General features: G+C 36.6%; 1 protein-coding gene across 3 annotated transcripts in view; it reads left to right on the forward strand.

Annotated features, from left to right (window-relative positions):
* The window catches only part of LOC136843661 (glycerophosphocholine cholinephosphodiesterase ENPP6-like), a 107,716-nt gene extending 99,434 nt beyond the window's left edge, over positions 1-8,282 (forward strand). For all 3 annotated transcript variants that reach the window (XM_067112220.1, XM_067112219.1, XM_067112221.1), the window contains exons 5-10: positions 2,238-2,447; positions 3,378-3,516; positions 5,119-5,279; positions 5,782-5,902; positions 6,296-6,424; positions 7,435-8,282. In XM_067112220.1, the coding sequence (XP_066968321.1) occupies positions 2,238-2,447; positions 3,378-3,516; positions 5,119-5,279; positions 5,782-5,902; positions 6,296-6,424; positions 7,435-7,721 (1,047 nt within the window). In that variant the 3' untranslated portion in view covers positions 7,722-8,282. The remainder of the gene's footprint in view (positions 1-2,237; positions 2,448-3,377; positions 3,517-5,118; positions 5,280-5,781; positions 5,903-6,295; positions 6,425-7,434) is intronic.
* Positions 8,283-12,503: the final 4,221 nt, after the last annotated feature.

Here is a 12,503-nt window from a genome sequence, read left to right on the forward strand (position 1 = left end):
TATATATATATATATATATATATATATATATATATACCCATTCAGGCCCAAACAACAAATATATATATATATATATATATATATATATATATATATATATATATATATATATATATATATATATATATATATATATATATATATATATATATATATATATATATATATATCACATGCTGGGTATGTTGTTTATTCTTACTCTCTTTCCCTTTCAGGCAAGGTCAAGGCCAAACCATTCTCTCTCTCTCTCTCTCTCTCTCTCTCTCTCTCTCTCTCTCTCTCTCTCTCTCTCTCTCTCTCTCTCTCTCTCTCAAAACAAGAATTACTAGGTATTGGACTAAACAGCATTTTAAACATTTGAAATTCGTCTTTCTTTTTTTACGTATAATTTGCTAGCTTCCGCTGTGTTACTTACTGTCGAATTTTTTAAGACTTAAACAAGAAGTTAATATTGACACAGTTAACGTTGCATTTACCAATATAATCTCTTCGGAAAATGGTTATGTAAATACTGATGTATATCCGCATAGACTCCCGTGGGTTTGAAGGGTGTTTCGAAATTAGACCCCCCCCCCTCTACAGCACAAACTAAAATTGATATGGACAAAAACAAAAGTAATTCAGAACAGGTATTTATTTAAGTTTCTCTCAGAGTATTTTATTTTGTGTGGCCTCCATCTGCCTGTACCACAGCCTGCATTCTTGAGGGTAAGGATTTCAGCAAATCAAAAGCTGAGACTCAAACTCCATTTCCCTGAGCCCTTCGGTCACCTCTCTTCGCAGGTCATTGAGGCTTGGTATACCATCATAGTTTACTGAGCACGCTTCAACATGATCCTTTAAGATACTACCAATGTTTTCACACACATTAAGGTCAGGGGAGCTACCTGGAAATTCACTTGACGAGAAGAAATCGATACCACTGTTTCGAAGCAGCTCCTGTGTCTGAAGAGCCTTGAAACATGGTGCCTTATCATGCAAAAATGTGACTTCTTCAACAGATAACACATTTTCAGGATCTTTGAGGAAAGGAAATACTCCACCAGTAAGCACAGTTTCTCTGAAGCATTCGCCATTCCATGACTGTCCTTTTTCTTTGATGATCCACATTAATCATTTGGCTGTGAAACAGAAAAATTCCCAAACATTCAGAAATTTCACAACTTGGCGATAGGGCACGTCATCACTGATATCATCCAACTTTGCAGCCCAAATGATGTCATTTTTCTGATTTGGCTTCCTGACTGTGTAAATGAAGAATTCATCTGATGCAGCAACATGGAGAAAGTCAGCTTCATCCCAATCTTTAAGAAATGAACCACAAAACCATGCACGGTCTTCTCTCTGTTGCTGAGTGATGTTGGGCTTGCTGATAACATGAAATGGCTTGATACCAGATTTTTTTCAACTCACGATGTACAGCACTATAACTTCTCTTCTTTCCCCTTTTTGTTTCTAGTTCAAGCACCAATTTACATAAAGACTTTCTTGGTCTACCCACTGCCTCAGCTATGATGTCTTTTGACTCCTGAGAAACGACTTCAGGCCTTCCAAGATTCTCACTCTTTTTGCGATGACAATCATATGGATTTTTGTTCCAGTTTCTTTTAACAAGGGATTCATCTCTTTTAATGTATTTAGCCATCCAGGAACGTGAAATGAAGGATGCACCAGCATCCCTGGCCTCTCTGAAGGTTAAAGCCCGGATTTGGTCAATCCATCTGATTTCCTCCGAATCGTTAGCCATGGCTGTATCTAACTCCGTCACTCAGTCTGAAAATACAGGAAATGTAAAATGAAAAATAGCTTAATAGAAACTTAAAATAATGTACTTGGAGATAGGCTATAGCAGAAAACTTCATAGCTTTCCATTTGTTTTGTGGAGGGGGGGGCCTGTAATTTGGAAACACCCGGTACATTGTATATGCTGTTTTACTGATTTATATATCTAAATATAATTATATTAGTGTCTGGGAAAGTTTATTTAAGCTTGTCGAAGTTATGTGTAGATACTAAAAGAAATAATTTTGTATATATAGAAAGGACAGTACTACCCTGAAAGGCAAAAAACAATGCAGCTGAGGGTCATAAGAAGAGCCGTTACAAAGGAAAATCCCATGTATTACTACTACTACTACTACTACTACTACTACTACTGTTACTACTACTACTACTACTACTATATTTCATCCTTTATTTCAGTGGTGGATATTTACTTTTTTCTTCTTTTATTTTAGTGGTGGACCTCTGAGCCAATCTGGACGACGGCGGAGAAGGCGGGCCTCAAGACTGCCCAGTATGTGTGGGCGCGATGCGACGTGCCCATAGACGGGGTGACGACCAGCAGTTGCACCCACTTCACCAAGATACCCGGCAGGGATATTTTCTTCGAGAATATCATGAATGCCCTGGATAAGCTTCAGTCCGATGACTATGATTTCGTGCAGGTAGTTTGGAGGAGAGAGAGAGAGAGAGAGAGAGAGAGAGAGAGAGAGAGAGAGAGAGAGAGAGAGAGAGAGAGAGCGAGGACAGGATGCTAATCATGACCGTTTATATTTTTTAAGTTAATTGCTATTTAAAATCACATATTGTTATCCGTTTGAGAGAGAGAGAGAGATAGAGAGAAAGAGAGAGAGAGAGAGTACGCTAGTCATGACCGTTTATATTTTTTCAGTTGCATGTTTTTAAAATCATATATTTTTTCCCGTTCGGGGAGAGAGAGAGAGAGAGAGAGAGAGAGAGGGGGAGAGAGAGAGAGAGAGAGAGAGAGAGAGAGAGAGAGAGAGAGAGAGAGAGAGAGAGAGGGAGAGAGAGAGAGAGAGACAGAGAGAGGAGAGGAAAGGGCAGTATGCTAATTATGACCATCTATATTTTTTCACTTACTATTCAAAATCAATTATATTTTCAGGAATATGTTAGATAACGATGATAGTTTTCAGAATGAAAGCAAGGGCTATCGTCTCCGTAAATAATAATAATAATACACAAGGTATACAAGCCATTTAAATCGAGTATTTAAGCTGCATTGGTAAAAATTACAGAAACATCAAAATAATTCTTTGTATTCAGTCTACCCTCCCTGAAGAAGGAAGCGTGAATTTTCATTCTTTTTATCCTGTATAATTTTGAACATGATTATTAGTGGTCCTATAGTTACGAAGAAACTATCGAATTAATCACCAATTTACAATAAAAGCAAAATAAAATGTATAAAACATCAGTGGTAAAACACTAATAGACGAATCAGTTTTGGAAACAGGAAAGCGCCAGCTCTAACTATCGCATATGAACGAACCGCCGCAGTGGTGAGGGCTGAACGAAGAAAATACAATACGTAATATCAACTCCTCTATCTCCGCGTCTCCATTTCCTTGCAGGTATACACAGAACACGCCGATAACACCGGCCACATGTACGGCCCAGATTCGGAAGAAGTAGCGCAGGCGATCAGAGACCTTGATGACGTCCTGACTGTTTTGCTGGAGGAGTTGGAAGACAGGGAATTAGCCGATATAAGTAAGAGTTCATTCTAATCACTCTCATCTGCTTCTTCCTGTACTGTACTTCTTCTTCCACTTCTGCCAGGGGAAATTGGAATACAGAAGGCAGGCTGACGCAGCAAATAAGTGTGACATTTTCTAGCACCAGGTTTAACACTACTCACTTTACCAGGAGTTTTATCTTGGCTATAAATAAAATGTGGGATTGGTTACATAGTCATTTATGGAATCCTGTTATTATCTCCAAATATTTAAACAAGGAGCAAATTCATTCCTGTCCTCTGCTGACGTTTATTATGAATTTCAGGTGTATCAGTTTTATTTTTAATTCCCTCATATTCATTGATTTGTCACCTTTTCCTATAACTCTCTCTCTCTCTCTCTCTCTCTCTCTCTCTCTCTCTCTCTCTCTCTCTCTCTCTCTCTCTCCAGGCTGATTTCCCTTTGGAACCCTCAGAGGGGTTTCTGGACTGTTGACTCCGTCCATCAGAGTTTTCAGCTGAAGATTTAAAGAAAGAAAGAAGGAGAGACAGATATCAGTAGGCCTAATAGGCTTTTATTTTAATTTCTTCTTGAGCCTCTTCTGCTATGGGAGCTGGAGGATACTGAAAAAGCCAGTAACAGGAAGAAAATTCTTTTATCCTTTTCTTCCAATTCTTCTGCTGGGAGAACTGGAAGATTAAGAACTCACAAATATCAAAGGAATTCCATTCAGCTTCCTTTAACTTAATTCTGTTCTTCTGCTGGCGGACCTGGGAACCAATAATTCTTCGGTATCTGAGGGTTTCCCAACTATTTTAGTCTCAGTCTTCTGAAGGAGTGAGAACTGGACGATGTCACAGAAAGAGTAACTTTTTATTAGTTTTCTGGAAAAGTGTACAGATGGCTTTGTCTGTCCGTCCGCACTTTTCTGTCCGCCCTCAGATCTTAAAAACTATTGAGGCTGAGAGCTGCAAACTGGTATGTTGATCATCCACCCTCCAACAAACGTACCAAATTGCAGCCCTCTAGCCTTAGTAGTTTTTATTTTATTTAAGGTTGAAGTTAACCATAATCGTGCGTCTGGCAACGCTATAGGACAGGCCACCACCGGGCCGTGGCTGAAAGCTCCATGGGCCGCGGCACATACAGAAAACTCGATTGCGCTGAAGAAACTTGTTTTATTTTGTTTCCTTCTACAGGCACTAGAGGCCAGTCAACTTTGCAGCGTCAGCAAAACCTGTTTCGAACTCTCCGTATCATCATCTTTTCTCTTAGGATCTTTTATTGTGTTTTTTCTTTAGTAAATACAGTTCTTAAATACAAGTACATACTTGTGTTAATCAATGCATACCTGCATATTAATATTTTAAAGCAAAGATCACTCAGTTATTTTAGTGATAACACTCATAGCTATATGAAGGAGGGGCAGTTTTATCAACTTTGGCATCTTAGACTTATATTCCTGCCAGTGGCAGAATAAAACCTTAATTCTCTTCCTCTGGTTAACCCAGGTAGACCAAATGTACCCCAGTAACACCAAAGCGTCGATATCCTTAATGCAATAGATAGTCCAATATCTGCGAGTAACATAATACCATCATAAACATTACCAATACTTTGCTTGCCCTCCCAACAGCGAACATCGTCATTGTGAGTGACCACGGGATGACCTACACAGCTCCTGGAGCCATCGAGCGACACGAAATCGACCAGTACTTGGACACGGACCTGGTCGAAAACATAGCTGACAAGGGGGCGATCATGAACATCAAAGTGCCCGCGAAGAACGTAGACAAGGTAACCTGGGGAGATGTTCACTTTGATTTGTTGGTCTAAGTTCATATTTCTTTTGTCTCCTTGTAGACTTATTTTATTGACGGGTTTAAAGATACCTGAGGAGAGGTAAAAGAGGAATGGGCGTTTTGTTTATGAGTCGATTTTCTTATAGAAAATTAAATTTATCTTTACACTGGAGCTCAAGAAGTATTATAGCACTAAAAGTTTACTTAATTTATAACGTGGGAAAAGTGAATGAAAGCTGAATATATACACACAGATGGTGACTCCAGATAAAAATACACGCACACACACATAATACAGTATATATATATATATATATATATATATATATATATATATATATATATATATATATATATATATATATATATATATATAGTGTGTGTGTGTACATATATATATATGTATATGTGTATGTACTAAAACTGCCACTGCCTGCATAAACTAAAATAATCGCACGAGAAACAAACCGATCAATTTTCATCATTTTCCCCAACAGGTTTACCAGCAGCTTTCTGAAATCCCCAACATGAAAGTGTACAAGAAGACTGACATCCCGGAGGAGCTGCATTACAAGAAGGGCAAATACGTGCACGAGATCGTTCTATTGGCCAACAAAGGTGAGATTATAAGTAATGATTCATACTGGGGGAAAAATGGAGGCTACAGCTGTATAGCTATAGCTGGATGTCAATTTGAGAGTTTGTGTGTGTGTGTATGTGTGATTAACGTAGGGTTCACACGTCTATAATCGTAGTCAGAACTGCCAAATTTGGATATGGCTTTCTTTAATTAAACAGCTTGTGTGACTCTACTACAACTACAATATCTCTGGCCTTCAAACAAAGCTAGTTATTTCTATATTCTTCTCTTTAATTAGTGCATTCTTTCCTTATTCGAGAAATAACTAAAAGATCTCAGAAGTTAAATCTACCTCGTACTTGTATCTGGAAAACTTTATTCAGCTTCCAAAGTAAATTATAAATGTTATTTTTTTCTTTTCTTTATTTCAGAAAACTTCCTGATGTCTTCAAACTCCAAGAAACAGCTCCCTCTGCGTAATGATTTCGTTTATTATGGTGCCCATGGCTACGCCCCAGATATCGTGGACATGAGAGGAATATTCTTCGCTAAAGGACCAGGTAAGCCCGAATCTGTGCATTTCATTAATGCCGTCATTATCGTTAATAACACTATTATTATTATTATTATTATTATTATTATTATTATTATTATTATTATTATTATTATTATTAGCCCTATTCAAATCAAGCCTACAGGGGCATTGACTTGAAATTCATGCTTCCAAAGAATATGGTGTTCATTTGAAATAAGTAACAGAAGGTAACAGGAAATACAGAAAGAAGAGATGAATTATTGGAAAAAAATGAATTAAAAAATTAATTAATAAATAGACAAAAATGTAAGTAAATTATAAAATACCAGGAGAATTGTTGTAGGGTAGTAATACATTGCATCTTCGCTTTAACTTCTTGAGGTTCCAATTGCACAACATCCTCAGACAGACTGTTCCTTATACATCCAAGGAACTCACTAATTTTTTTGTGATCAAACGTTATTCGAAATCATCGCTACTCACCTTCTGCTTTTCAAGCAAATATCAGGCTAGAATGAAATCAAAGACATGTCTTAAAGGGGATGAGAGATTGACAATAGGAAACAAACATTCGAAAGAAAAGCTGTAAGAAGGCTGCCACTGACCTTGTGGTTCTTTTCACGACTTCTGCCTGTAAGTGCAGAGTTCTGGGCAATTGTTTCTTCAGTATCTCATTTTTTTCCTTATGCTGCCCCTTTCACTTACCATGCTAGTCCTCATTTACGATATTGCTGTTTCCCCTCTAAATTTAGGAACTGACAAGAGGATTCATCATCATCATCATCATCATAAATAATACATGATCTAACACAGCATTTATGTTTTCGATCTACTCTAGAAAGAGCACATGTTTTGCACGATCTAGGCATGATTTGTCATGCTCTTTTAGAAAATGCAATGAAATCCATTGTGAAAAGGTGTAATTGGGACAAAGAATTGACTTCGGTTTTTCTATTTTCTCAGTGCAGCTTTTCTGATGTAAGTATTTATGTATGTTCTTTAAAAGTCTATAACGTTAATTTGGTTTTGCTTCAGCTTTTCGAAGAAACGCAACGATTGAACCTATCCACGTCGTGGACGTGTATCAGGTCCTGACCACCGTCCTTGGACTGACCCCACAACCTCACAACGGAACCTGGGATGCTGTAAAAATGGCCTTCGATCCTTCTCACCCTTCTGTACGCCACTTGCGCATCGAGGACCACACCCGAACGTCTATCAAGGACAACGCTGTGCAACCTGTAGGAGGAGGTGCCCCTGCATCCGTGACGCCTGCCGTGTTGCTCCTGTCCTCCTTGGCCTTCTTCGTTGGGCTGATCTAGGGAGGAGATGGGGATAATTCTCTTCACTAGTTATCTGCCTTTCTAAATGTACAAAATTGCATTCTTTCTTTTTAGCTTTGTATAATGACATTGTACTCTTACAGGGATATGATTTTCGTATTTTTGTAGATTTTTAAAAGAATTATTGCAGTTCATTATGAACTTTTTATTGTTATCGTTGTTATTGTTATTGCACGGACAATCTTTACATTTTAAGCAAACAATTCCTGACAGCTATCTTTTTATGTAAGTTATGGAAACCTATGTATTGTATATATATTTAAAATTTTAATTATTCTACCAATATCACCACTTTAGGTGATATACATGCAGAAATATTTACATTACACTGATAGTCTTGTATTTAGAAAAACTGTATATTAGAATTATATAGCCTAGATATAGTTATGACTAGGTCTCACTTGAAATATGTGTGTGAGAATGTATAATTTTGTAAGATAAATTTAATTTTTGAGAGTTGCCACTCAAAATTTCAGACTTGTAAAGGAAAAACTATACGCTTTCATAAATGTCACAAATAATGAGAGATTTGTGAAATAACTCATATTGTTATTTTATCCTCATCCTTACCTATCAGGCACTAAGGTCATAAGATTATATAATTCAGAATTTCAGCTAAAGATATTAATGAAATTCTTATTATCGCCAAAGTACCATCATGTGAACTTCCATCATTGATTTGTCTACATGAGTTTTCTCTCTAGGTCTTTTTTGAAAGGAATATAGAACCAGTGCTCTTAGCATTCATTCCCTGACAATTACCACGCACAGCCATTTATGCTGATCAATAGTGAATTTACCAAAGCCAAGGAATGTTTACCAATATATTCTTAATCTTATATATAGTATAAATAATAATATTATTATTGGGCAGAAGAGTCACTGCTATCTTTTTTATACTCCGAAGCTGGTAAGCCAATAACGCCATTAACTTGCTGAAAAAGTTTTCAGTATAAAATACGCATGTGGAAAAAAAAAAATTTATGAATGAGCTGTCTTTAATTTCTATGACTATTTCAAAAGCATACATTAATGAGTGAAATTTTGGTATTTTCAGTTACCACAAAAAGGCATGACGAAACACTAACACACACACACACATACTGTATATGTGTGTGTGTGTATACTGGGACTTAATGATGAATGTAGGCAGATTTACTGTGAGAAAAATTAAACGGATTGTAAATCCTGACCATTTTTGTTTGTGCACCTAAGAAATCTTAGACATACTGATGGCTGGGATTGAGCCACTGCACAAATCTGGTAGCCCATCAACCTAACGGTCCGAAAAAAGCCGAGAGGTTCAGTAGGAGAATAGGTACCAGCCCTCAAGCTGGAAAGTTAAACAGTGGGCCTAGCAACACAGTGGCCACGTGTCATAGGAACTGGGACCTGTCCCCCCCTATGAGCCTACAGAGGCCCAAGGTACTTTTATATATATAATAATATGTATATATACACACATATATATATATATATATATATATATATATATATATATATATATATATATATATATATATACTGTATATATATATATATATATATATATATATATATATATATATATATATATATATATATATTTATTCTTCATATATATCAAAATATAAGGGAGTGCATAGCAATGTTAAAATGTGAAATTGCTTGCTTTGTGGATCAACTCTCAAAGCAAACACTATTTTCTACCGCCCGCCCCTGTACAAGACCAGGAGATGCCCAACAACAAATAAAATCCCACACCTGACAAGCTTAAGACTTTGACACACACACTTGGAAACTCTAACCCTTTTGCTTCGGCTTCACAGGTAAATCACTCCCCCAAAAGATTAATACAGACTATATAGCGTAAACGTTCAGTTAGGTATGGACAACAGAGCTCAGCTATTTTTAACCACAAATAACCATAACCACAGAATAAACTGGAATCTGCCTCGTATAATTTATAGCAGCAATTGTCGGTTCAAAACCCAGATGGTGGAATCAGCCTTGATTAAACAAAGAAATGCAATGAATCTCGCAAGAGGCGCCTAGGATTCAGATATTATAGATAAAATCTTCCGCCAACCAGCGATTAAGAAGATTAAAGAAAAATTGTCAACTGGAGTGACTTAACGGCTGACCTATGGATCTTCTGTTATAAATACTGCTTTTCTATAACCTTTTCTCGTTCACTATTTGGGCTCTGAAAATATAGCCTTTATTTTCCACATTTTGACATTTCTATGGGCTCCCTTATCTTTGATGGAATTCTATTTTAACAGAAAATATTTTATATATACATACATACACACACACATTATTATTATTATATATATATATATATATATATATATATATATATATATATATATATATATATATATATATATATATATATATATGCGTGTGTGTCTGTACTGTCTAGCCTTTGCCAATCCAGTAATTTTGCTTGTTGTCTCCGTTTTCCATTATATTTATTATTGATGTTCCAGAAAGATAAAGCAGTCGGATGCTTTGAAATACCATTCACGATATAGAATTGCTTGATGATACTGTTTGCTGGCTTCATATTATGCAGGGTCTGCTATCAATGAACCACAAAATAAACTGCAAAAGCAAAACATTAGATTATTTAAGTACTTTTGAGGATACTATTTCATAATTAAAAATAATATAGCATACTTAAGTATTATAAATAATATTCCAAAAACGTACCTCTTTTATTAGCACTGTCGGAGTTGTGTAAAGAATTATTCCACGTCCTAGAATGAGGAACTGGTCCAAAATTTTGTACGTTCTCTGGTATTATCTCTGTCGTTATTCGTTCTCATTAACAATTCTTTATTGTGATTTAGAGTTATAACATTAATGCAGCAATAAAATGGATGAAAGAGTTTTGAGCCTATGGCACACAGACTATAAAATATAATGCGCCAAGCACTGAAGAGAAGCAATGGAATTGGGATATTCTGTCAGTATGGGATTTCATTTTATATTACCAAAGTTACTACCTAACCGATAAGAGGGCCTTCAGAAATAATGAGGATGGTGATGACATAATGAGGAGGATGATGACATAAATAAGCCATAAATTGGTACTCAGTGGCAGATAATAAAATTTCATGTTTGCTGTGAAAGTATGAGGAAAACGATAAAGTTCTTTTGATCTTACATTCTGACAATAATTGGTTTCAGAGAGACAAATTGCATTACTTCACGCTATTTGTAACCTTTTTTAATTAATGGTCAAAAAAGTTCTGTCTAGTTATGTTGTATGAGAACATTGTAACTTTTTGATGCATTCAGTCTTTAATAATTATACTGGCTATAATTAGATTTTTACTCATATAGGAATTTTCTACCACTGAAAATGATATAATTGAGGTTAATACGAATTTTGAAGCACATTAAAAATCCCAAACTGACGTAATAGTTAAAACGAGTTTAATGTAATTTTGAAAAGACGTGGGAGGGAAGACTTTCAAAAATGTAACTATCAAAGACAAAATTGAAAAGAAGTCGCTTTATTTAATTTCGTATGGGAGATGTAAGAGGGAAAACTTACGTGAATTAACTATCAAAAATAAAAATAAAAAAGTCTTAACTAATTTTGTACAGTAGAATGAGAACGAGGTAGTTCTAAAAGTTGCCACCAGGGTCGAGTCTCTTCAGTGGTGGAAAGCATGTAAGTAAACTTGTTGTCGTGAAACTTGTAAAGATCTTTTCGTTGTTGCGTAATTAATAATCGCAAGAGCCCGTATTTTTACCGAAAAGAAGTTACTGTGACGTAATTACGAGGTATTCGATGTAATATAACCCTGAACCCACATTTAATTTAGGGAATTAATGTAAACAGTAGGGGTCGGTCGCGTGGACCGAATCTGTAAGTAAACGTGATTGTTTTCGTTGGATGTCTACAGGAACCATTCACTTAATGCTTTGTTAAATACTGCCCCATCTAAGCTCTATTTTAATACATTAACGCATGATTTATTGTCGCTAACTTGCTAAGTCCAACGTGTCTGAGGGTGATTTAGACTCGAGCTTTTTTTCGGTACCGACACCCTGACGGTAGGGTAGGTTGCGGTAGACAAGGCCAAGACTGGGCAGATTGGCTTAGCCTTTAATGAAAACAAGTTTAAACCTTGAACTCCTTTGGGCATTTTGCAGAACGGCGAGCTCAGGCCCCTCCAATGTTTAATGTTGATTGGGGGTGTCCAGGGCTGGGGGAAACCTCTCCCCAAGAATGGAAGGTCTTGTTACGTCAGGACAAGGCATTCCAGGAAGGGCTAGCTTTGTTTTTCGTCGGCGGAACCGGTTCCCGTCGTTCTGCACTACCTTTTGGGCCAGACATTTAGGAAGTGAATAGTAAAGAGCTTCTTGTCATTTACTCCATGGCAAAAGTAGTGAAAATTTGCAATATAAGTAATCTAGATGGGGTAGGCTAGCTTGCAGAGTAGAGAGAGGGATAGTCATTGGTAACCTTGCCTCCTGTCAAAAACTTCCATTGAATAAAAGTGTTATCCTACAGCCCCCAGACAGTTCTGGGCATGGCACCCTAAGTCAGGTTAGGAGGTAAGTTCTGGTTAGGTTAGGCACAGTGCTCTGTGAAAGGTTAGGTTAAGTTTGGGTAAAACCTGATTCTAGTTGTGCAGCCTATATCTTACGAGGAAATCCACAAAAACCATGTAATTTGACATTTTTGTAAACTTACAGTAAATGAATATGCAAAATGGTACAATAAATGGTAAGAGAGATCCTGTTGGCAAACCGGGTTTT

The sequence above is a fragment of the Macrobrachium rosenbergii genome, chromosome 12 (assembly GCF_040412425.1).
Source record: "Macrobrachium rosenbergii isolate ZJJX-2024 chromosome 12, ASM4041242v1, whole genome shotgun sequence".
Lineage (NCBI taxonomy): Eukaryota > Metazoa > Arthropoda > Malacostraca > Decapoda > Palaemonidae > Macrobrachium > Macrobrachium rosenbergii.